Genomic DNA, 27,906 nt, shown 5'->3' on the forward strand with positions numbered 1-27,906 from the left:
TCTTGGTGAATATCCCATGTGAGCTTGAGAAGATTGTGTGGTTATTGTTGGATGAAGTAATCTATAAATGTCAATTAGATCCAGTTGAGTGATAGTGCTGTTCAGTTCAATTGTATCCTTACTCACATTCTTCCTGCCAGATCTATCAGTTACTTACAAATGGGTATTGAAGCCTCCAATTACAATAGTGAATTTGTCTACCTCTCCTTGCAGTTCTATTAGTTTTTACTTCATGTGTTTTGGTGCTCTGTTGTTAGGTACATACACATTAAGGACAGTTATGTCTTCTTTGAGAATTGACCCCTTTATCATGTAATGCCCATCTTTATTCCAGATTATTTTCCTTACTCTGAAGTCTGTTTTATCTGAAATTAATGTAGCTACTCCAACTTTCTTTTGCTTAATGTTAGATAGTATATCTTTTTCCATGCCTTTACTTTTTTTTTTTCATGCCTTTACTTTTAATCTGTTTGTGTTTTTTGACTAATCCAAGTCCACTTTCAAATAACACTGTATTGTTTCATGGGTAGTTCAACTACCTTATAACAGATTATTCCCAACTCCTCCCTTCAATCCCTTATAATATTGCTGTCATTTATTTACCTTATCCATAAGCTATAATCACTGATTATATTGTTGTTATTATAATTTTGAACAAGACTGTTATCTGTAAGATCAATTAAGATCTTTACCTTCATTTATTTCTTCTCTAATGTTCCTTATTTCATGTAGAGTTGAAATTCTAATGTGTATCAGAGAAAGACAAATGCTACATTGTATCATTTATATGCAGAATCTAAAAATAATAACAAGCAAATGTATATGCAAAACAGAAACAGACTTACAGATATAGAAAACAAACTACTGGTTACCAAAGGAGAGAGGAAAGAAGGGAGGGGCAAATTAGGGGTATGGGACTAAGAGTTACTAACCACTATGTATAAAATAGGTAAACAACAAGGATATATTGTATAGCACAGGGAATTATAGCCATTATCTTATAATAATTTTTAATGGAGTATAGTCTGTAAAAATATACTGAATCACTATGCTGTACACCTGAAACTAATATAATATTGCAAATCAACTATACTTCATTTTTTTTAAAGAGGAAAAAATTAGAAATAAAATTTTTAAATATCCAAAATGATTTATTATAGTAAAAATTTTTTTTAAAGTAGTTTAAAATATCAAAAACTTAAGATCATTTGCACAAAACAAACCTTTTCATTTACTTTTTTGAAACCTAGATTATTGTTTACATATATATTTATAAAACTTAAACCATCCATAGTTCTAGTCTTCAGCGTTCATCAAGTGCCGACATTAAAAATCACTATCATGCTTCTCACATATGCCTAACTTCATACATTCAAGTTTAAGAGTAATATGAATTACTTACTATTGCAAAATATTCCCTATATGTCATGCACCACTCTTGCAAACACTATGTTGATTCCTGAGTACCCCTAGAATCACAATTTCAAATAAAAAGAAAGCCAGAATATGGATTTCAGCACCACAAGAAAATAATACTTCATTATATAAAGTTCTATTGCATTCATGCTATCCAAAAGGAAGGATTTTATTCGAATTAATTAATTTGTCCTTTACGCATTTTTGTCACACAAATTCTTTGTGTACTCGAAAGCAGTGTCTGTTACAACCTCTTGTCCTTCATGTCACTTAGGCTTTGTCACTTTTGTTTCATAAACACAAAGCAACAGATGTGGGGCTTTTCCCTGGGGCCTGAATAGGCTTATTATTAAACCCTGGGCTTATTCATAAAAGCAGATATTTAGGGTTGGGGCTCTGTTTTACTGGAGTGGAGAGCCAGATCCCTAGTGACAGAGGTTTCTGCATGTTCTTTAATACATTTATTTTCTGTGTGTTTGTAAGGTAGGAACCCTCTAAAGAGGTTGACCCTGGGCAGAGGTCCTTTCTTCCAAGGTTTTCTTAAAAATAAAATTGTCCAAAATCATTTCCATTGAGGATAAGCCTGCTTTACAAAGGAGAAACATATACCTTTATATAGTCTGACCATTTATTTATAGTATCCACTGTCGATTTAGTACTTTACCTCTTTAACGACTTTGCCTGTTTCACATGCATGAAAAGCATTCGTTTCTATCCTCAATCAAATGCTGCTTCTTTGGTTACTCAACAATAAATGATTTGTCCTCTCTTCCTTCTGATCTTCTTCAGCATTTTTTTGAATCACTCCTGTGATACTTACCGCAGGTGGCCTTCTATTATAATTATTTGGGTATAACACCTTTCCTTTTACATTCATTTAGTCAACAAATATTATTTTTCACAAAACAAGGTACCTACCTGTATGAAGCTTACCATCTCATGTAGGACACAAAATAAATATATAGTATCAAAGAATGGTAATTGCTATGAAGAAAATAGAGCCATTTAAAATGATAGAAAGTTTCAGGGGTACTATTTTATGTGCAGGTAGTGAGAGAGGTCTCTTTGAACAGGGATGTGATGAAGGGAAGGAATGAACCATGGGAATAACTGGAGACAAAGCTGGCTAGATGGAGGCATCTCTAAGTATAAAGACTGAGAGGCAGAGTTTTCAGTAAGCAGGTGTTGCTAGAGACAATTCAATGAGGGGAAATGTAGAAGAAAAATCATGTCGGAAAAGGAGCCAGTGCACCATTATTGAGATCACGGAGAAACATGTAGATTGCGAACTCTGTGAAGACAGGTGGCTATGTCATTGTGTTGCTTAGAGCTTCTCCAGGTGGCCATCCACAGCTCATGAAAACTGTGTTTAAGAAAGTGTCCATATATCTGGCTTTCAACTGATAAAGCTTACCTGCTAATTTTGTTTTATTTGAGGGCATGATGGGAAATTTGAAGTACAGTTAAATGATATCTATCTAGCAATTTAATATAATTTAAATTATAACAAAAATAACATAAGAAATCAGCATGACCTCTTTGGTAATTGTTGATCTTTTTCCTCCTAGGATTTCCAAACTGTATTGCCTTCATTTGATCTCTTCTCGAAGTATGGAAAATTGTATTCAAAAGCTGGACAAATTGTATAAAGGTATGCATTTTTACTAAAAGGTACTTCAAAAAATGCTATAGTAAATAACATTAAAAATCAAATGAGATTGATTTGATTATCAAGCATTTAAAAAAACATGCTATAATAATATTTATATGTAATACAACTCCATATATTTCTTTCATTCTAGTCTAATGGTTTTCAACGTTCAAAAATCATGGATTTTGTATTTCTTTTTTTTTTTTTTTTTTTTTTTTTTTTGCGGTATGCGGGCCTCTCACTGTTGTGGCCTCTCCCGTTGCGGAGCACAGGCTCCGGACGCGCAGGCCTAGCGGCCATGGCTCACGGGCTTAGTTGCTCCGCGGCATGTGGGATCTTCCCGGACCAGGGCACGAACCCATGTCTCCCACATCGGCAGGCGGATTCTCAACCACTGCGCCACCAGGGAAGCTCGGATTTTGTATTTCAAATCTCTTCTCCAAAATGAACTCAAAGTTGAACTGAAAACTACCTGAAGTACCCTTTCTCTTTAAATTAATTAATACAGTAAATAAATAGTTTTACATAATATAATGAGAAAGTTTAATGGTGTCCAAAAGCTAAAATATTTCTCACTACTGTATAGATACAGTATAGGTTAAAATACTATATTCAATATGTGTGTTACTTAAAGTGCAAGGTGCCTTTAGTGGATTCCAAATAAATAGCATCTTGGGTCTCTGATGACCAAAGTTTACAGACTAGAGAAGAAAGAGATACCCACATAAAATTCAAGATCACAAAATAAACTCTCAGTGAATGCTGTATTTAATTGCTAAGGTGTTTTAGAGCAGAGAAGTGATTACAATCAAAGGGAGACTAATAGGAGGTATTCTGACATCAGCCAAATTTAAAGGAGATATTGAATGAAGACAGAAAAGATCAGTACAGTTGAAGGAAAAGAGGCAGGAATGAGAAATCAGGCTAGTTAATTCCCCAGGGATCCTCCCACACCAAGAACCAGGGGAAAGCTCTGGTCCATTGGAAAGAACACAAAGTAGATGCAAGCAACTGTGTTCCTTAGATTTAGTTAGTATTGCCTCTCCCACGTTTATAACTTTGGGTGCTCCAACTGGAAGTCAGTATGTTAAATGTAGATAGAAATGACCACCTTTTAACTCCTCCAAAGGAATATATGAGGGGAAATATGAAATACTCTGAGTTAATGGAGAAACATACATATAATGCTGAGTGGAATTACAGTTTCAAAGGTTTATAAAATAAGTACCATTACCCATTGGAGCATTCATCTAGTATTTGTGACTCACAGCATGAAGTAGTCTAAATAAAATTTTTCATATTTGTGTATGATTTCATATTTTAATTCAAAGATACATCCTGTTCATAATGGCCAAAGGTTGAAAACAATTTGAATACTCATTAGTATATGTTGTTAAATAAATGCTAAGACATGTGAAATGCAATACTATGAAAACATTAAAAATGTTGGGCTTCCCTGGTGGCGCAGTGGTTGAGAGTCCGCCTGCTGATGCAGGGGACACGGGTTCGAGCCCCGGTCCGGGAGGATCCCACATGCTGCAGAGCGGCTGGGCCCGTGAGCCATGGCTGCTGAGCCTGCGCATCCGGAGCCTGCACTTCGCAACGGGAGAGGCCACAACAGTGAGAAGCCCGCGTAACGCAAAAAAAAAAAAAAAAGTTAACATAGATCTTTACCTATTAATTTGAAAAAATGCCTCCAATATATTTCTAAGAAAAGAAAGCTGGATTCAAAGGAAACTATGTAGTCTGATTCCATTAAAAAACATGTATATATGTGCGTGTGTGTATGTGTGTGTGTGTGTGTACACACACATATATATAATGTGTATGTATGTATAAAAAACACACTTGTATGTGCTTATTTATGTATTACATATGTATGTATACATTCATATAAGGCAAAAATGTTACTGGTAGTTATCTCTTGATAGTGAGATTAGCGGTACATTTTGGGGAGATATTTCTTTATGGTCTCACTTTTTGAAATTTTTATCTAACCAGACAAAAGCAAATTGTTAAACAATAGGAACTACTTGCTCTTCTCTACCAATTACAAAAACATCTTGACTTTATTCAATTCAATCATAATAATTCAGAGACAATTATCTTTTTTTCTAAAAACATCTTGACTTTATTCAATTCAATCAATAATTCTGAGACAATTATCTTTTTTTTCTGAAGACAAAATAATGACTTGCTAAATTATTTATAAGAAAGACAAGGATGAGTAACAAACGTTTCACGTTACTTTTAATTAAAAAGAGTGCACAATGCACAGATACAAATATGTGAGAGACATTTAAAAAAACTGTTTGCTAAACTCTTCTCTTGGATGTTTAACTATTTTGTGAATTGAAAATATTATCAAAATGTCATCTCCTCCTCTTAGAAAGGAAATTAATATCTAGCATTTAATTTTGGTAAGTGAAGGGTAGCAGCCTTAGCTGATGCTCTCCTCTTAAGATTTAATTTCACCAAATACAACACAGTGCTTCTGCTTTTTGTAAAGAAGGCTGAGACAGCAACACTTGCACCAAAGTGTTTAATAAAGATGCCGTGGTAATTTTTAGAGCTATCTATTTGATTGCTTCGTCTTCAAGGTAGTTCATCACTTCGCTGTAATTCACCCGACATTGCCTCGTACACCCACACTACACTTGCCCGTCAGTCCGATTAGAAATAGTGATACCTTTATCAGATTAATCTTTCTTTCCTTTAGCATGTCTGAGTTTAGGATAAGCAGAGCCCACACCTACCCATTTTGATTAATGCACTAAGACTTCAGCCACTGAAATTGTACAGAGTGAATTAGATTTTAAACACACACATATTTTAAAATCTACTCCCTGACTAGGATAATATGATTCCTTTTAATTTCTTTAATTTTTCTGTATAACTACTCACTTTTGTAACCTCTGATAGTTTCCCAAAGGCACGTTTGTTTAAATCAGAAGATGCTATATCCCGTTAGCTTGCACCGCCATCTTTTCATCTCCATTCATCTTTCCAGACAGAAGAGTCTCTTTAAAGATTAGAATGGAGAAAAATTAGCACCATAAGATGAAATCATTGGTTAGTCCAACATCAGTGTGAGTTTTCTTGCATTATGTGCTTCTCACTTTTTTCACATTCTTCTTTGCGATGGGCTTTGGCCCAAGCTATCATTCTGCTAAAAAGTGGTTCCGTTTTGAGGCCATATATGATTGGTTTTAATGGAATTATTTGTTATGCGTGAAAAGTAATGTACTTGCTTCCCTTTTTCATAGGAATTTGGCATAGGTATGACTCAAGTAGCCGAGAAAAAAAATTAAAATGAAAAATAAGTTGGGTTAGTACCTGGGGGTGAAATTCCATTGTCTTTTTCCAGAGGAAATATGGTCTCAGCCGCTGTGTAAGGAAAAGGAAGATACATGAGGAGAGATAATAAGCAGACATAGAAGCTACATATGTGCCTGTTAGGGTTACATTTTTAATTCAGCAAGAAAAATTACTACACCTTGTTATTCAGTTTGGCACTCTGTGAATTTATAACCCCTTTCAGTTTAGTCATAGTGAATTGGCAAGAAACAAAACAGAAAGCAAAATATCTTTAGTATCTTTATCCTTTGACTAAAGATGATATAACAACCCACTTGCCTCTAGGAAGACATTTTGCTGTGTTCCCTTATGACTGAGGCAGGCTGGCTGAACACTGTGTCTGGTGACACACACCAGCAATGTTATTGATCAGGACCTGCAGCAGTGTAGACAGAGATCAGAGAAAAGTGTAACTCCAGCAGGGATAGAAATGAGTCAAGTCAGAGGTGTTCCATCCTAGACCCTTAACTGAGCTTAACTCTAAGTGAGGAATATTTAGAGAATTTGAGAACTCATGTTATCGGATTCTTTTTCTCCTTTCATTTTACTGCTTTGATTTTAGAAAACGAGACAAAATGTAAGAATGAGGTTATGGTGTGAAGTGTGTTGAATAGAAAACCCCCACTGCCTGAAATCCTGGATTCTACTTTGATAGCTGCTGAACAACCTTGCCACAAGTTTCTCTAACATTTGAAGTATTTCCTATTCTCTCTCTCTCTCTCTCCCTCCTCCCTCCTCTCTCTCTCTCCTCCCCCTCCCCCCATCTGTCCAAAGAAGAAACTGGAACCATCCCTGGTTCATTAAAAACTCTACAGTTCTAAAAAGGAAAATACAAATGAGGATCCTAGAGAAAATATACTTAAACCATACTTATTATGATTCAATAAACTAATATTTTACAGCTGACTACTCATGAATTAATTACAGTGTGAACAAAATATATATATATATATATATATATATATATATATATATATATATATATATATATGGTGTGTGTGTGTATGAACAGTGGGTCTTTTACCTCTGAGAATGTCTGCCACAGCCACGGCCACTGGTGACCAAAAGTGCCACAGATGGTTCCACTGAAGTGGCCATACTCTGACCCCGTCATCCTAGTCACACCAGTGTTGGGAGCCCAAGTGAAGGGCCGCTAGCATGAAGAATGAGTGATAAACGGTTTGAAGAATGAATGGGCTAGAGCGGTGTGGTATGAAAGCTCTGCTCTGAGGGAAACAGTGACTCGTCAGATCAGTTCGAACCCCCTTGGGATGTTGAACTTGAGACGCAGAGACACAGACCCCATTGAGTGTGGCAGCAGAAACATGGACACCCTCAGACGGAGAAGACATTTGCAGGTCTCTACTGCAAAGAGGTCATCCGCTTGCAGGGTCTATCCAGCTCATTGTATTCACTTAGTAAGTGGTCTCTGATTGAAAAACAAGTACCTGACTGATTAGAGTATGAAATTTTAGAGTATGCCTCCTAGCCCTTTGAATCTTTAATAACAATTCACAATCTATTAGGTGTTTTGAAGATGCTGGGTGAGTATTTGTTAATTCTGACCTTAGCATGAACTTGTAAGACAATTACTGGAATTAGAAAGAGTCTGAACATTGCCCACTTCAAAGCTACATGACAAGTTGGTGATTCAGTCTGTAACCTTGCCCTTCTCATTAGGATAGTCTGAGCTAGATTTTTTTAAACTCTTTGGTATAATGAGGTATTATGTGAGAGGTTATTATGATTTGTGAAACTTTATATGAAAAGATTCATTTCTTAAAAACATCTTTAATGCTATTCTTTAAAAAACAGTTAACTTTCATTTAGAACATTCATTCAATAACATGCATTCAAATCGGTGAATATGTTGGGAATTATAGTTAAGTATAGGTTTGTAGAAAATTCAAATAAGTAATAAAGACTTTTAAAAAAAATAAGACAACATTTATTGCAAGGAGGAATTTGCCGCCATTTGGGGATAGGAGAATGGAAATAGAATGGGAAAATATTATTGGGTGTTATACAAAATAACAGAAGAAAGTTATGAATTACTTTATCTTGTAAAGTGGAAGGAGGTGAGTGGAAGTAGCTAGATTTAGAGCAGATCAGGGTCCTTTGAAACGTTATGCGTTGCGTCCATACCAGATGTCAGAATGGCCAATTCAACTCTCAAACTTCATTTACTCTGGAAACAACTGATGAAAAACAAAAACAAAAACCCAAGATGATGTTTTTGCTGAGTGGGGAGGGAGTATATAGCTTGGCCTCTTGTTGTAACGGGTTCTAACTCTACTAAGCCTAGTTTCGCTCTTCCCCGATTATTTTTTTTCTTTTTTTATAGGATGTATTACTTTATAGTAAGGGAATCGATAATTCCTGTTCTCTAATAATAATCTTAGGAGACTGGAATCTTATTCTAATGCTGCTGCTAGGACTCACAATATTTTGGGAATTCATTCTTTTAAAATAACGTTCAGCATAAGATTATGAGCTATTGCATATTCTTAGTGCTCCAAAGTTACCTGTCCTGGAAATTCAGAAACAAAACTGTGAGTGACAGAAAATTGTGAATTGGCCTGCCCCAGTCTGCAAGGTTCAGATGTAGTGACCTACCTTCCTCTCTCTCCTCCCTTTCTCTCTCTCTCATGTTATATCACTACACCCAAGAAAACTAATCCCTGCTCTTGATATATTCTTGAGAACTGCAAAGTATTTCATGATTCAGAATGCCAGTTTTATCTTTCTCACTGTTACCCAAACCCGTGCATGACTCAGGTGCTCTGTAGCCAATCCGTGTAATGTATTTGTTTTTCACCACCGCACTCCCTGCTCCTCCCCCCACCCCGGCACACACATAAGTTCCTGATAACTATTGAGGGTATCCAGATGAGCCAAAAATGCCTTTGCATTGAGGAGAAAGAAGAATGAAATATGGACTCTTGGTAGAGAATATAATGGGGAAAGCAGTCTGTTGCTTCTTGAAAACTACTTAACTACATCAACTTATATACAATTTCTTTCCTGCATTCCCAATATGAGCTAATTCTGTATGAATATTGACCATTAAAACATCAACAGCACTGTGGATGTTTAAAGGCATATACCTTGAGAGTATTCAGAACTGGACCCTCCAGTACTTCTGAAATCAAAATACGCATCAACTTTTGTGTAGTTAATCAGGTAATGCCTTTCTTTCCTGCTGGTCTCTAATTTCTTTGAGGGCAAATACTGTCTCTCTTGATACATGCCCTCTATCCAACATCAGGCAGAACACCGAACACTGAATAAAATACCTGTTAGATAAATGTTGTTAAGAAAGTTCCAAAAATGTTTCAAGAAATAGAAGCTATAAAATAATAGATAGCTTCCTAAGAAAGTGCCTATAAAGACACCATCACTCATTTGAATGCACACATTATGGAGTATTATTTTTTAACTAGTCCCATTATTTTATAGTTATGATATAGATGATTTTTGGATATAAGTTTAGATATACACTAAGTTGGCTGACCCTGAGATCAAGTTATGATCGCTGCTTGGGTAAAGTGTTTCTTCTGGCAAGTAATCTTTTTTATCTGTAAATTTTTTAGTGGTTATGCTTATTTGTGGTAATATATTGTTGTGGCTGTGAAGTCAATATTGCATCCTTATCTCAGGGAAATTGTGAATTTTGTTACCAATTGTATCCCCTTTTTAGTCTGGTCCCTCACATTCATGGCCCGCCTCTCACAGCTATATGGTGTCCATTTTATGTGCTAATCTTGTCATCAGTCTCATTCTTTTTTCCCTCCAACTCTTCTTTTAATTTTGCCCTGATTTTCTCTTCCATTTTATTTTCTTTTCCGGTGTAAAGTGGCTCAAAACCTTTTAGGAACAAAGTGAAAGCACAGTAAAAAATAAATCACAAAATTTTTTGTAGAACTTGTGTAAGATCATAGTGATGCCTGAAAAGCAGTAGCACTGCTGGATCAATAGAAGTCACTTGGTCCAAGTTCCAGTTTATAATAAACCACTACATAAAGAATCAGAATAAAATTGTATTGCAAAATGGGTGAGGGCTTCCCTGGTGGCGCAGTGGTTGAGAGTCCGCCTGCCGATGCAGGGGACACGGGTTCGTGCCCTGGTCTGGAAAGATCCCACATGCCGCGGGGCGGCTGGGCCCATGAGCCATGACCGGTGAGCTTGCACGTCCGGAGCCTGTGCTCCGCAAAGGGAGAGGCCACAACAGTGAGAGGCCCGCGTACCGGAAAAAAAAAAAAAAAAAAAAAAAAAAAAAACATGTTTAGGTTGGTCTGTATTCCATGAGTTAAACTCTGTTAGCTCCTGTCTTTAAGTTCATCTAAAACCACAACTCATCACATCTTTGTGTTACGTCTTCAACAGTGAGCTTTCTAGCTCTTCTGTAGTAAATGAACTCTTCCCTCACTTAACGCTCTGAATGAAAGTCTCTAAATGAGAGCAATGACATTAATTTGGACTGAGAACGTGACTGACTTTTGATGCGAAAGAGCCCACAATGCCGAAACACTTGTTCTCCCATTTTATAATCTCAAACTTTTTCCTGTGAGAATGGAGTGAAATCCCAACTTGGTCTGTGGTTTGTACTTTTCTTGCTCCTTTTGGGGTTCAGTGTCCCCAGCAGGCTCCCTCACAGAGCGCAGTAGGATAGTGCTAAGCACTCTTCCACTTGTAAATACTTCAACTCCTTAATGAGGAAATGACCTTGCGGCCGGTGCGAACAGATACAACCACTTATCAGTACATTGAGTTCAATGTATAGTTCTCAGCTTCTTATTCATGATGTGGGATGTAGTTCATTTGCACACTGTGGCATTAAACAATCCTTGCCACAAAGTGACATCAATACATTAAAGAATCCTGATTTTAGGAAATGACAAAATTGCACATATTGGTAGGGATAAATCACTGATTCAAATGGAGAGGAAGCATACACTGTGTGTTTAACGCTAAGCTGAACAGTTACTTTGCTGCCTTGTAGCAGGAATTGTAAGACCATACGAATTGCAAGTAAAGCCCAAGCTCCTATGAGGATATCTAATAATGATTATTTAGTGGGCTTGAAGTGTTCCATAGTCAACGTGTTTTCCAGCTGGAAATTAGTCTGTGCTATTTAGTGTATTTTCAAGGCATTCATACTTAATTCCAAACAACCTAATAGAACTTAGTTTTCATACCTCTTTTCATGTGAAAATAATCCAATTGAATGAAACATAAAAAATAGTTTCTAAAAAGTAGTCCTTCATTCATACTAATATTGTAAATTAATAACATCACTGACTAGGAGAAAGGAATATGTACAACAAGATCATTTTGTGATTTTTGGAACCTGGATAGTTTCCTCTTTCTTTGCTCAACAAGGATTCAATACAGAATCTTTCATCTTTGAGCATTCCTGTATTAAAAGTAATGTGACCAGAGAAATATTTTAGTAAATGGAAGATGAAATTACTTCCCTTAAAGAGTTAAGTCCAGTTGACATGAAGAATCGGAAGAGTAATTAAAAGCAAAACAAAGTTATTTAATATAAGAATTTTTTTTTTAAGTTTGTTGCATGCCTAAAAGGTAAGCAAATAGGATTAAAGTGAGATGAGAATAGTTAAGAAAACTTTCTTGGAGGGGACAAGTGTTAAGACCTAATAGTAATAAGGATCTTGAATTGACTGAATTGAAAATATGAACAAGAGGGTTATCAGGCAAAGAAAATTACATAAGCAAAAGCATAGAAAAAGAAATGATCAAGACGTATTCAAAAGGAAATTTTTTTAAATTGTAACTGGACAAATAGAAAAAGAAGATTAAAATAGTTTGATTTGAATTGAACTTAAAGAAGGGAGTTAACAATTTTTTTATTGAAGTATGGTTGATATACAATATTACATAAGTTACAGGTGTACAGCCTAGCAATTCACAACTTTGAAAGATTCTACTCCATTTATAGTTATTATAAAATATTGACTATATTCCCTGTGCTGTACAGTATATCCTTGTAGCGTATTTATTTCATATATAGTAGTTTGTACCTCTTAATCCTCTGCCCCTATATTGCTCCTCCCCTCTTCCCTCTCCCCATTGGTAACCATTAGTTTGTTTTCTAGATCTGTGAATCTGTCTCCCTTTTTGTTATATTCACTAGTTTGTAGTATTTTCTTAGATCCCACTTATAAGTGATGTCATATACTATTTGGCTTTCTCCTATTTGAGCAGATCTGATTTTTTAAACACCGCAGGACCAAGAAACCAAGAATCCAAGCATAAAATGGCAGTTAAAAGACTGAGAGGTGAAGTTGACCTTGTACAGTCTCCTGGGGCTAGAAAGATATAAATTGGAGTTCAGGGCTATGTAGGAAGCCAGGGCTTGAGAATGATCAAGATCCAAGAGAATTAAGAGTGAAAAGAAATGAACCCAACATTCAAGACCTTTTTTTCTTGAGGCATTTGTGATTTGTGAAAAGCAGTCTAAAAGCTGAGACACTAAGCAGAGCTTTTGATAATCTCTATATTATGTGAGAAAACAACATCCAAGGTCTTCCAAGGATGAGGAGTCTTGGTAAACATATTTTCAGATGGAACTTGGAAGTGCTATCCTAGTGCAAGAGTAGGCAAAAAATACATTATCATCTGTATTAGTTTGCTCAGGTAGCCATAAGAGAATTCCACAGATTGCATGGCTTCAACAACAGAAATTTAACTTCTCACAGTACTGGAGGCAGGAAGTTCAAGATCAAAGTGCCAGCATGGTTGGTTTCTGGTAAGGCATCTTTTCCTGGCTTGCAGATGACTGCTTTCTTGCTGTTTCCTTACATGGCCTTTCCTTTGTGCATGCACTTCCTGATCTCTTCCTCTTCTTATAAGAACACCAGTCCTATTGGTTTAGGGTCACATCTTTAAGACCTCATTTAAACTTAATTACCTCCTTAAAGGTTATTTCTTTAAATACAGTCACATTTGGGATGGGGGATAGGGCTTCAGCATATGAATTGAAGGGGGTGGGAAGCACATTTAGTCCATAACATTATCACAAAGATGGAAACCTATCTTCAACTTAATCACACAATAGGTTAAGGTGATTGGCACTTCCATTAACTGTTGTCCAGAAGCCAAAGTAAATTTTTTGAAAGAGCATCTTGAGCCATTACATGTTTCATAAACAATGAATATATGCAATGAAAAACAAAGGAACAAGATAAAACCTAAGGAAGGAGGAAAAACCTTAATGAAATGGAGATGAGTTATCTACTTGATAGAGAGTTCAAAGTAATGGTCATAAAGATGCTAACCAATCTCAGGGAAAGAGTGAATGAACACAGAGAGAACTTCAACAAGGGGATAGAAAAGATAAGAAAATACCAAGCGGAAGTCACAGGACTAAAGAACACAATAACTGAATTGAAAAATACTAGACAAATTCAACAACAGACTAGATGAAACAGAAAAAGAATCAGTGACCTAGAAAGCAGGGCAATGGAACTAACATAAAGCGGCAAAAAGAAAAAAAGAATTTTAAAAAGTGAAGACAACTTAAGAGACCTATGGGACAACATCAAATGGAACAACTTTCACATTATAGGGGTCCTAGAAGGAGAAGAGAGAGAAAATGAGGCAGAAAACTTATTTGAAGAGATAAGAGCTGAAAATTTCCCTAGCCTTCCTGCAAGCAAAAGACCTCCATATCCAGGAGGCCCAGAGGGTTCAAATAAGATGAACCCAAAGAGATCCACAGCAAGACACATTATAATCAAAATATCAGAAGTTAAGAATAGAGAATCTTAAAAACAGCAAGAGAAAAATAACTTGTTATGTACAAGGGAACCCCCATAAGATCATCAACAGATTTTTCTGCAGAAACTTTGCAGGACAGAAGAGAGTGACATGATATATTCAAAGTGCTGAAAGCAAGAAACTTCCAAGGCTATGATTCAGAATTGAAGGAGAGATTTTAAAAGTTTTCCAGACAAGTAAAAGTTAAAGGAGTTCACCACCACTAAACCAGCCTTACAAGAAGTGTTAAAAGGACTTCATTAAGCTGAAAAAAAGGGGCACTTATTAGTAGCAGGAAAACATAAGAAAGTAAAAATCTCACTGGTAAAGGTAAATATATAGTAAAGGTAATGGACTAATCAATTATAAAGCTAATATGAAGGTTAAGAGACAAAAGTAGTAAAAATAACTATAACAATTACTAAAGAGATACAGACACAAAAACGGTACAAAATGTCACACCGAAGAAAAAATGTTGGGGGTGAGGAAAAATGTAGAGTTTTAGAATGTTTTCAAAGTGAACTTGCTATCAACTTAAACATATATATATGTAATAAAAAAGAGAGAGAGAGCTCAAAAAATAAAATCAGAAATTAAAGAGAAGTTATTGCTGATACTACAGAAATACTAAAGATCATAAGAGACTACTATGAAAATGACAACAAATTGGAAAACCTAGAAGAAATGAATAAATTCCTAGTAATGTACAATCTTCCAAGACTGAACCATGAAGAAATACACAATCTGAATAGACTGAACACTAGTTAGGAGAGTGAATCAGTAACAAAAAATGTCCCCTTAAACAAAAGTCCAAGAACAGATAGCTTCACTGATGAATTCTACCAACCATTCAAAGAAGATTTAATACCTGTCCTTCTCAAACTCTTCCAAATAATTGGAAGAAGGAATGCTTTCAAATTCACTTTATGAAGCCAGTATTATCCTGATACCAAAACCAGACAAACACAGAACAAAGAAAGAAAATTAGAGGTCAAATCACTGATGAACATAGATGCAAAATCCTTCCCAAAATTGCAAACCAAGCTCAACAATTAATTTATGAAAAAAAGGCAAGAATATACAATGAAGAAAGGATAATCTCTTCAATAAATTGTGTTGAGACCACGGACAACCATATGCAAAAGAATGAAACTAGACTACTGTCTTACATTGTACACAAAAATTAATTCAAATGGATTAATGACTTGAATGTAAGACCAGAAGCCATAAAACTTCTAGAAGAAAACATAGGTAGTAAGCTTCTTTTCATCAGTGTGATGATGAGTTTTGGATCTGTCTCTGAAAGCAAAGGCAACAAAAGCAAAAATAAACAGGTGAACTACAGCAAAAAAGTTTCTGCACAGCAAAGAAAACCATCAACAAAATGAAAAGATAATGGGAGAAAATATTTGCAAATCATATATCAGAAAAAAGAGTTTATATCCAAGATATATGAAGAACTCACACAACTCAATAGCAAAAAACAATCTGATTAAAAAATGGGCAAAGGATCTGAATAGACTTTTTTCCCAAGAAGACATACAGATGGCCAACAGGTACATGAAAAGATGCTCAACATCACTAATCATCAGAGAAATGCAAATCAAAACCACAATGAGATATCACCTCATACCTGTCAGAATTGCTATCATCAAAAAGACAACACTTATATGTGAAATCTAAAAAACAAAATGAATAAATGAAACAAAACAGAAACAGACTCATAGGTACAGAGAACAAACTAGTGATTGCCAGAGGAGAAGAGAGTGGGGCATGGTGAAACAGATGAAGGGGATTAAGAGGTACAAACTTTCAGTTATAAAATAAATGTCATGGGGGAATATACACAGCATAGGGAATATAGTCAATAATACTGTAATAACTTTGTAGGGTGACAGATGGTAACTAGACTTACAGTAGTGATCATTTCATAATGTATTAAAATATCAAATCACTGTGTTGTACACCTGAAACTAATGTAATATTATAAGTCAATTATACTTCAATTAGAATGCAAATTAAAAATGCAATAAGGCAGCAGTACATACTATAATTTCTGCAATTTGAAAAGAATCACAAAATATTATAAATAACTCTGTGCCTGCACATTTGATAACCTAGGTGAAATAGACCAATTCCTCAAATGACACAGTTTGCCAAAACTAACACGAGAAGAAACAGATAATCTGAATAGAACTCTATCCCTTAAAGAAATAGAATCAATAATAAATAACCTTCCAAAAGAGAAAACACAAGGTCCACTTGGGTTCACTGGTGAATTCTATCAAATATTTAAGAGAGAAATTATACCAATTCTCTACAACCTCTTCCAGGGGATAGAAGCAGAGGGTATACTTCCTAATTTATTCTGAATCCAGCATTACACTAACAGCAAAATCAAATAAAGAAATTTCAAGAAAAGAAAATTAGAAACCAATATCTCTCATGAACATAGATGCAAAATCCTCAACAAAATATTAACTAATCAAATCCAAAAATGTATAGAAAGAATTATACATCACACCAAGTAGGATTTATCCCAGTTATACCAGGCTGGTTCAACATTTGAAAACAAATTAATGTAATGCATAATCTACAAAAAACTCTCATGTAACATACTTAATGATCAGAAGCTAGAAGATTTCCCATTAAAGTCAAGAGCAAGACAAGGATGTCCCTGGTTACTCCTTTTCATCATAGTACTGGAAGTCCTAGTTAATGAAATAAGAAAAGAAAAAAGAAATAAAAAGTAGACAGACTGGGAAGGAAGATATAGAGCTGTATTTATTCATAGATGATATGGTTATCTATGTTGAAAATGCAAACAATCAACAGCAACACAAAACATACTGGAACTAATAAGCAATTACAGCAAGGTTGTAGTATACAAGCTTAATATTCAAAAGTCGATCATTTTCCTATAAACCACCGATGACCAACTGGAATTTGAAATTAAAAAAACAATTCCATTCAGCACCCCCCAAAATGAAATACTTAGGTATAAATTTAACAAAATGTATACATGATCTATGTGAGGAAAATTACAAAACTGATGAATAAAATCAAAGATCAAAGTAAGCAGAGCAATATTCTGTGTTCATATGTATGAAGAAAATATTGTCCAAATGTCAATTGTTCCCAACTTGAGCTATGATTCAATTCAATACCAAAAAAATCCCAGGAAGTTATTTGGTAGATATCAACATATTCTAAAGTTTATATGCAGAGTCAGAAGACTCAGAATAGCTAACTCAATATTGAAGGAGAAAAACAAAGTTGGAGAACTGATATTACCCAACTTCAAGACTTACTGTAAAGCTATAATAATCAAGTCAGTGCAGTATTGGTGAAAAAATAGATTAATAGATTAATGTAACAGAATAAACAGCTCAGAAATAGACCAAGATAAATATAATCAATTGATCTTTGACAAAGGAACAAAGGCAGCACAATGGAACAAAGATAGTGTTTTCAACAAATGGTGTTGGAACAACTAGACATCCACAAGCAAAAAAAAAAAAGAATCTAGACACAAACCTACACCCTTCATAAAAATTAACAAAACAGATCACAGACCTAAATGTAAAACTATAAAATTCCTAGAAGATAACATTGGAGAAAACCTAGATTACCTTCTGTATGTTGATGACTTTGAAAATACATTATCAAGGACACTATTCATGAAAAAAATGATAAGATGGACTTCATTAAAATTTAAAACTTCTGCCCTGTGAAAGACAATGTCAAGAGAATGAGAAGACAAGCCACAGACTGGGAGAAATATTTGCAAAAGACACTTCTGATAAAGAACTGTTAAAAAGAACTCTTTTAAACTCAACAGGAAGACAACAAACTAATTATAAAAATGGGTCAAAGACCTTCACAAACACCTCACCAAGTGGCAAATAAACATATGAAGCATGTGAAATAAGCATATAAAAATGTACCACATATGTCATCAGGGAAATAAAAATTAAAACTATGAGGTACCATGACACACCTATTAGACTGCCCCAAATTCAAAACTCTGACAACACCAAATGCTGGTGAAGTTGTTGAGCAAGAAGGATTCTCGTTTATTGGTGGTGGGAATACAAAGCGGTACAGTCACTTTGAAAGACAGTTTTGCAGTTTCTTACAAAGCATACTCTCACCATATAATACGGCAACTGTGCTCCTTAGTATTTACTCAGAGGAACTGAAAACTTACGTCTAGACAAAACCTTACACACAGATATTTATAACAGCTTTATTCATAATTGCCAAAACTTGGAAGCAACCAAGTTGCCCTTCAGTAGGTGATTGGAGAGATAAACTGTGGTACATCCAGACAATGGAAAATTATTTGGTGCTAAAAAAAAGAAATGAGCTATCAAGCTGTGAAAACACAGTGAAGAATCTTAAACACATTATCAATGAAGGAAGCCAAAAGGATATGTACTATATGACTCCAACTATTTGACATTTTGGAAAATGCAAAATTATGGAGACAGTAAAAAAAATCAGTGATTGCCAAGAATAGGGCTGAGAGGGAGGGATGAAAAGGCAGAGCACAGAAAATGTTTAGGGCAGTGAAAATACTCTGTGACATTATAATAATGAATACATGTCATAAATTTGTTCGAACCCATACAATGTACAAAACAAAGAGTGAGCCCTAATGTAAACTGTGGACTTTGGTTGATTATAATATGTCAATGTAGGTTCACCAATTATAACAAATGTACCACTTTGGTGGGGGAAGTTGATAATACGAGAGACTGTGCATGTGTGAGGTCAAGGAGCATACAGGAAATCTCTGTACCTTTCTTTCAATTTCGCTAAAACAGCTCTCTTAAAAAAATAATTTTATAAAAAAAATAAAAATAAAAGAATGACAATACCAAAATATCACATAACTGTAACTCTTATCTGGTAAATTGGTAGAAATATAAGTTTATACCATATCTTTGTTAAACTGCTTGTATACAGCCACTAGAAACTTACCACATGAGTATTTTGTGACCCAGCAATTCCTCTCCTACATGTATCTAAAAGAAACGTGTACACATGTTCACCAACAGATATATACAAAATGTTCACAGTACAGCTTTGAAGTTTAGAAACAAGTCAAATGTCCATCTACTGATGAATGGAGAAACGAATTGTGGTATGTCCTTATAATGGAATATTGTTTGGCAGTAAAAAGGAATAATGTACTGATACACGTGACAATTTGGATGAACCTCAAAAACATTATACTAAGTGAAATAAGCTATTCACGAAAGACCACACGTTGTATGGTTCTGTTTATATGAAAGGTTCAGAATAGGCAAATGTATAGAGACAGAAATATTAGTGGTTGCCTAGGGGTGGGAAGGGAGATGGAGATTGACTGCTAATGAGTGTGAGTTTCTTTTGGGAGAAACTTTCTTTATAAATTTTAAATATTCTAAAATTACATTATGGTGATGGTTGAACAGCTCTGTAAATATACCAAACCATTGAATTGTACATGTTAACTGAGTGAATTTTATGGGACATTATTTATAGCCCAATGAAACTGCTTTAAAAGAATACAAAGAAATGCCAGTACATACTCATTATAATAGTGAAATTTTAAAAGAATGGTAATCAAAAAATATGACTCTAAAAAAAGATGACACTACTGTAACTCTCAGCCAGTAAGTTGGTAGGAATATAAATTGTTACAATATCTTTGAAAAACTATTGGGCTGTGGCTACAAAAGCTTAATGTATGTCTATCCTGTGACCTGGTAATTCCTCTCCTATGTACGTCTGAGAGAGATGTGCATATATATATATATATTTACTAAAAGATAGATAGAATATACCAATGAACAGCCCAAACAATTGGAAACAACCAAAGGGCTACGAACAGTACAAATAAATTGAGTTATAATCATAAAATAAAATATAATAAAAATTAACACTACAGCTACTCTCAACAACATAGAAGAATCTCATAAATATAATGTTGAGTAAAACCCACCAGACATACAACATACATATAAATAAATCTGTCCATTTATTTAAGGTAAAAACATAGACAAAGTGAATCTCTGGTGATTTGGGATGAAATCATAGTAACTGTGAGGGAATGCAGGAGTCTTCTGGAGAGGCGGGTGCTGGTAATGTTCTATTTCTTGACTTAGGTTATGAATACATTCATGTTTCATTTGTGAGAATTTCAATGAACTTTATTTTTCATGAACTGTGCACCTTCCTGTATGTACATTTTGCTCTGTTTACAATTAGCCCAGTGAGGGTGAAAGGGGGTGGGGGGCAAACCAAACCCAAAACCCTGGAGAGCACGCATTCCCTCTGAGGATGGTGGCTACCCCTCGACTCCACCTGACGTTGCCTGTGAGAATGCCGACCCGGTGACTTCAAACTATCTACTTTTTAAGAGAAGCTGGAAATATTTCCCTGAAATTCTCTATTTTTAGGTGTTGGCCAAGATTTCAATTGTCAAAACATTGTGAAAACCATCCAAAGCACAACCAGAGCTGGCTTCTACCTTTGGCTGGCAGTTTGGATAGCTAAAGGCAGTTTCAGGTGGCTCTGTCACTTAACTCTGTGCATGATCTTTGCAACATTTCTTAACCTCCCCAAGCCTCAGTTTTCTCATCTATAAGAATTATAATAATAATACTTTCCTCTCCGGGTTATTAGCAGGACCGACTGCTTGTTAAAAATTACTTAAGACTATGCCTCTAATTCAGCAAGCTCTCAATAAATGATCATTGTTATTATTATTATTTTTATTGCCAGAGAACTCTCTGAGGATAACTAAGAAGACAAAAGGGTGACAGCTTGAAACAAAGACATACAGCTACGGCTTTCCACGCCCATATTTTCCTGTCACCCCTATCTTCCTCCTCTCCACTAACTGGCTTCCTGTCTTAAATCTTCTCCTGCTATCACCCTACTAAAGGCCTCAGAAGTCACCACCACTTGTTTAGAATGAAAATGGGAGTAAGGCAGCTGGAAGATCTATTTCTATTGCCCCACTTTGAGTCTCCAAACTCTTTTTTTTCTCACAGAAATACTATGAAATATGGTCCTTTATTTCTAAAATGTTATTCCTGTTTTAGAGAAAGTAGGATACGAGTTGGATAGCTTTTTGTGGACCGCCCTGGACACCAAACCACAATAAATAATATAGAGTTATTTTCAGTGGTATATGCATTCGTGATTTCAAACTGCCTGTAAAAGAAAATTTGGTACATACCTGTCTTTTGACATATGACTTCTTGTGCCACAATAGTAAGGTTTAAATTTCATACATAAACAAAACGTTCAAGGTAATCTCATAAAGTGAAAACCTATAGGTAATTACATTTTCATTTTAGCTTTCACAACTGAAACTTTACAAACACGAGTAACAATCCAAAATTCCAGATCATGTATTTTGATAATATTCTACTGCAGAAATAAGAAAAATAAAAGACAAGCCTTGGCAGAGAGATGTCAAACTTAAGGGTGAATCAGAAAGTGAATAACTATCACCTATATAATCAAAAATTTGTTCTACACAATTTCAACCAGCTACAACTGATTTTCGGCATTCAAAATGCATTTGGATGTACTTATCCATATGGCCCTTTGATGCAATATTTACATTGAAAATCAGTTATATTCTATAATTAAACATTATTTGCCTGGTGTGCTCATAATTATTCTAATTAATATCTCCAGAGTCATGTGAGGCTAGGATTTATTATCTCCATTTTCAGATGAGGAAATTAAGACAGGATAAGTAAATAAATGAATGTCATATAGAAAACAGCATTTTCTAAGTTGGGATTGGACTCAGGTCTAGTATGAGTCTTCAGCTCAGGCTCGTAGTTGCTGCATTAGAATGACGGTCCTGGTGCTGGCTGCTAACAGTCCTCCAAAGGCCATGACTTTGTCTCCTTGTCAGGAAACAGCATTCTGGAAGCCAAGAGTTTATCAATCTACTTCTTCCTTTGAGTGACCAATTCCTTTCCTTGGCTCAGATCAGGATGGTGATAGTGATCTCTTTTGCTGTATTTCTTAGGGTCTAGCCAAGTAAGCCCATTTCCTTGTGCCACTGTTAGGAAGGAAGAAAGTTTTTTTTTTTTCCCCCATCGTTAGTGAATGATTTCGTTCTTATAGGGCAGAGCAAAAACAAGACAGCAAGAAAAGGAGCATGAAATCTCATTTGGGGATAAAAAAATCAATTTATTTTCAAATGGTGTATAATTGTGTATAGATAAATGTGTGCATGTATAATTTTAAAAAGTGGAGTGTAATTAAAACATTTGAAATATCTCAGCAAAAATTACACATAGAAATTCTATGGTCCCACATCTTTACTACCATCCTTTCTCAAGTCACTGGCCTATTATACCCAAATATCCTCTCTTGAAAGAAAATTAAGCAGAAATAAAGAGAGCAACTCAACATTAAGAAGAGAAAAAAGTGAGAATAACATGTTGGCAACAGAAACTTCAGTCTAACGAGAGCTTCCCCACCTTCATTTACCATCCTTCCAAATAAATCTCCCTGCTCCTCTTGAGCTGGCAAATAAAAAAATCAACCCACAAGATATATGTGTGTGCTTCTCCTGATGAGCATTGCCATCCATCTACAGTACGTCCCACATGCCAGTTTGAAGATGGGCTAGAGGGAGAATTAAAGACTTCAGAAAGTCCACAGCATAATCAAGAAGGCTGTTTTCTTCTGACTACACACTTTCATCTCTGTCTTATGTGATTTTCTCCCCATCTCCTTCACTCTGTGGCAAAGATCCTGACTGCTGATGGGACACTAACTGAGCATATAACTAACCTTTCAGGGCAACCAACTTGTTTCCACTATATGGCACCAATGCCCTTGATATGTTTCATTTTGGCAAGGACTCCCTGAAAAATTATTTATTCTAACTTCTCACATCTGCTGGAATTCTTTCTAAGCTATCCATACCCCTGCTTGAGCATTCCTAAGTCTTGGGAATAACTCCCTCTCAAGAGAGTATGTTCCATTGGGGGCTTTTAAAATTATTTAAGATTTCTTTGTTATATGGAGTTTGTGATTTCACTTATTGCTACTAATTTGGTGCTTTAGAATGAATTGAGTCTCTTTTTCACATGGCTGACCTTCAAGCATTTGGAAAAGAGACCATGACTCACCTGAGATTTCTTTTCTCTGTTAAACATCCTTAGGCTCCAGAACGTCATCCTCTAGTTGTTTCTACCACTCCCTCTCCAAGGCAGGTGTTGCTGATTACAATCTTCATTTCTACTGACCTGAGCTCAGAATCCTCCTTCACATGGCTCTCCAGGCAGCCACTGTTCCATTTGAATTGAAATGTGACTTGAAACCCACTTGCCATCCTTGGGAGTTTGATTTCAATATGAAAAAGTCCAGTGAAGACGGAGGTAGGGTTGGAGTAAAGCTCTTTAATAATTCGAACATGCTCTAGTTTGGGTACTGGTCCAGGGTTGATGTCAGTGTTTCCTTCAAATTAAATTAAGGAGTTACATAGGATGTCAACTGTGCCCTTGATGAGGCAGATTCCATTAAAAAGAATTGTTTCTAAGCAGATCATTGGAACCAAAATACCCATATTTGGCAAGGTCCTCAGTGCTAGATTATTAAGAGAACAAGGCAATAAAAGTGAATGACTGAGTGGTATCTGTAAACATTATGTCAGAACTTTTGTTTGGCTTAGTTTGAGAAAGGATTAATTATTTTCTATTCATTTTAATTCAAGTCCATATATTTCACAGCTTGGGTCTAACACCTAGAATCTAGAATATCCTTGTTTGACAGCAATATATGCTCTCAGTTTACAGCAGGTTTCATTTAGGAGTGCTATTGCTTTATAAAAATACCTAAAGAAGGTTTCAGAAGGAAATATTGCTTAGAAGCTTAATCTCCTTTACAGTCATCGTCACCTTCTGCCAAGAGAACTGGAGAATATTCTATCCTTGTTGCATGAGATCATGCTCATCTACTGCCAAACTTCAGAGAGGCCACCCAGAGCACATATTTCTCCATCTGTCAGCACCAGGAAACCATTGCAATTTATGGATGAATAATTATTAAGACGAGTCTGTGGCTCTTTCTCTGGGTACAAGTTTTGGGGATGAAGTTAGGGTGTGCAAATATAGTGCCTATCTGTGACAAATCAGTATTAAACTTGTTAGGTTCGATTATTTTAAAAAAATAGTCAAGCTGCCTTCAAACAACAACAAAGCACTTAATTTCTCCCCACTTGACCTAGTTATTCCATGCATGCTGGTGGTACAGACTAAATAAACATCAAATATCTCTGCTTGTGGCTAGAATTCACTGTAATAACAGTTTATTTGTTTACTTAGAATGATGGCCCAAATGCCTTTGCTTAGTAAGAATGGAAAAACTATTACTGAAGTGACTCTTCCAGTGAAAATATTTAAACATAAACTCCAGGGAGGTGGTGGGCCTAAAAGAAGGCTTTGGTGGTGAAATGGGTAAGAACTCTTGATAAAGAGTCCTGTTGACTTAGAGAATGCTGGTAAATTGTGGATTCAACACTAATGGATCCACAGGTTATTACTTTTGAAGAAATATATGTTGAGGCAGAAAGAATACAGTTCCATTTAACAACAGGTTGTTAGAAAAGAGGAAGAAAGAAAAGGCAAATGTGTGGAACGTGATTTCTTCCAAGTGTCTAGGTGAATAATGTAAACCTTTTGCTCATTGGCTATCATGTCGATCCATCTTGTGAAAATTGTGCTCATGATAAGACAGAAGACCCAATAAACTCTTTACTTTTTCAGTTTCTATCTTGGCTCTTCAGTCTTGCAATTGAGTTCCTGTTCATCATGCAGAGATCAACTAAATTCTCAGAAACAGATGGTGTTCCCTTTACCACCAACTTCCCCTCTGTAGTTCTACAGTTGGCAAGGCCAGATGGATCCACATCCTGAAATTAAACTTTTCACCAAATTCTTATAAGTAAGCAGACGTGTTATTAACCTGGACTTCTGGACGTGGAACAATACACAGAGATGATTGATTAGAAACTCTAATTAAAGGCAGCAATGTGGAAGAAGTGAAGCAGTGAGTTCATTCTGAAAAGAAGGAGCATATTTATATCCCATAGCCTTTGAGTAACAAAACTGAACCAATAATTAATACATTTTCAAGTGGTTGGCCAATGATCATTGCTTGCTCGTGACTTGCATTTCTCCTCAGCCGTCTAAAACTGTCTGCAGATAAATCCAGCAAAAATAGTATGTAATATATTAGGTCTCAGGAGCGTTTTTTACTTTGGGAGATAAAAGTTGGAGCACACTCAAACTTCCCTTAAGTCCACTGATGGTTCGTCATCCAAAATTCACTTTAAAAGACAAACCTAATGATATGCTTAGTGTTACAAGGAGCTTAGAGAGGTGCTTCACCTACAAGAATTAGAAAGGAAATATGTTGTCCCTGTAGCACAAACTGTAAAACCAACGCAGAGCAGAACAGAAATATCCAAAGCTACCGGCTGGCTTCATCTTAGTCATTCAAGTCACAATTTAAATATCATGTTTAGTAATTCAAGCTCAGTTATGCTTTTTTTTTTTTTACATCTTAAGAGGACATTTGAAAACACCGGTCTTAACACTGGACCATGACATGGCTCCATTATGTAAATATTTCAAATATTTAAAATGTATATATTAAAAAACAAACCCCAAATGAATCACTGAATGAATGCATACAAGAATGAATGAATGGGAAAATGACTCTCCAAAGACGTGAAGTTTACGAATATACCACTGTTATTGCATGGGCTTGAATAAATATCCTGTAGTCCCTTCCCCAAAATAATAATAATATCGTTTTTATCAGATAAACCTTCCCCATCACCAAATGTCTCTATCCCTCCAGCCATGATTACTTCAGCACTGCTTTTCCTTCATAGTTCTTGTTACTACCTGACGTTCCTTTGTTTATGGAATGCTTTTCCTCAGAACGTGTGCTTCCTAAGAACTGAGATGTGTCTCTCACCACTAATGGAGTCTCAGCACCTCAAACACTGTCTGACACATACTAGGCCCTCATAAATACTTGTTGAGTAAATGAATAAATAAGTGAATGAATACAGAGGTGGTAGATGATTCCTAGTCCAGGAAGTCTGCCCTATAATGAATTTAATGTATTCATGTATCTAACCTTCATATAACAGATTAGTTCCAACATGGAGACACAGAGGCAAAGGCTTATGGTGCTTATCTAGAAACTATCCAGAAGAGACGACCTGGTCATCACACTGCTACTACGCTTCCTATGAATGATAGGAACGATGTAGCCTTTGCTTTTGCCCTTAGACATCTCTTTCTCCATCTTTCCTCCATGCAACTTTCCCTTCCTTACAGGAAATATAAACATATACTAGAGCCTAATTTCCTGGGTTCAATCTTTTTTTTTTTTTTTTTTTTTTTTTTTTGTGGTATGTGGGCGTCTCTCTGCTGTGGCCTCTCCCATTGCGGGCCACAGGCTCCGGACGTGCAGGCCCAGCGGCCACGGCTCACGGGCCCAGCCGCTCCGTGGCACGTGGGATCCTCCCGGACCGGGGCACGAACCCGCGTCCCCCGCATCGGCAGGCGGACTCGCAACCACTGCACCACCAGAGAAGGGAAGCCCGTGGGTTCAGTCTTGACTCTTCCACTTAAAAGGTGATCTTGGGCAAGTTACTCAACCTCTCTCTGCTTCGCTTTCCACAAATACAAAGAAAGGATGAGCAAAGTCCCTAGGTATGTTTTGACAATTGAATGTAAATACCTCATGTGTAAATCAGCTGCAATAGGATCTAGCTGCTCTAACACATAGTAAGTACTCAATAAATGCTAACTATTATGATTACTTTATCTTCTGTTGATTTCTGCTCTGACATATAGTAGAAATTCAAATAGTTGATTTACTTTATCTGACCCTATTGTGTCCAAGTTCTACCACTTTTTGCTTTGATGAATTTTCAATTGTTTTCCTTCGATAAATGTATTCTATACTTAGTTTTCTTCCTAAATTCCAGGATGTGTCATCTGGTTCTATTGTTCTAGCATTTGGGGGACAATTCTAATCTTATTTAGAATAAGATTAGACATCCGTGCTTTTATTTCTTCTTAATTCAGATACATCTCTCCACCACCATCTTTTTAAAACCTCAATTCCCATAGAAGCAACTCTAAATCTCTTACTTTGCCTAACTGTTTTCTATCTGAGATGTGTGTGGTAGACAGAATTCTAAGACAGCCTGCAGACTGTCCTGCTCCCCTGGTGTCTACACCTTGCATAATCTCCAGGAGTGTGAATTAGGTGACTCAGGTAATGTCTATGGCACCGCATGGAGATTATACAGGTTGGCCTCACCTAATCACATGTGCCCTTCAAACAGAGCTTTCTCTGGCTAGTCACAGAGCTAAATCAGATTCAGAGAAGAACTTGATGCACTGTAGCTGGCTTGAAGATGGAGGGAACCGTGTGGTGAGGAATGTGAATGGCCTCTAGGAACAGAGAGAGACCCAAGATTTACAGCCAGCAAGGAAATTAGGGTCCCCGTCCTACAACTGCAAGCAACTTAAGTCCTGCCAGCAAAAAGAATGATCTTGGAAGCAAATTCCTCTCCAGAGACTCCAGAATAAAATTCAGCCCGGCCAATGCCTGATCTCCGCCTGTGATTCCCTGAGCAGAGAACC

The 27,906-nt window shown here is 36.0% G+C and overlaps 1 protein-coding gene across 4 annotated transcripts in view; it reads left to right on the forward strand.

Annotated features, from left to right (window-relative positions):
• SPATA17 (spermatogenesis associated 17) overlaps positions 1 to 27,906 on the forward strand; it is a 333,016-nt gene that overhangs the window by 186,804 nt on the left and 118,306 nt on the right. For all 4 annotated transcript variants that reach the window (XM_067020824.1, XM_067020823.1, XM_067020829.1 and 1 more), the window contains one exon: positions 2,985 to 3,067. In XM_067020824.1, the coding sequence (XP_066876925.1) occupies positions 2,985 to 3,065 (81 nt within the window). In that variant the 3' untranslated portion in view covers positions 3,066 to 3,067. The remainder of the gene's footprint in view (positions 1 to 2,984; positions 3,068 to 27,906) is intronic.

The sequence above is a fragment of the Kogia breviceps genome, chromosome 1 (genome assembly GCF_026419965.1).
Source record: "Kogia breviceps isolate mKogBre1 chromosome 1, mKogBre1 haplotype 1, whole genome shotgun sequence".
Lineage (NCBI taxonomy): Eukaryota > Metazoa > Chordata > Mammalia > Artiodactyla > Physeteridae > Kogia > Kogia breviceps.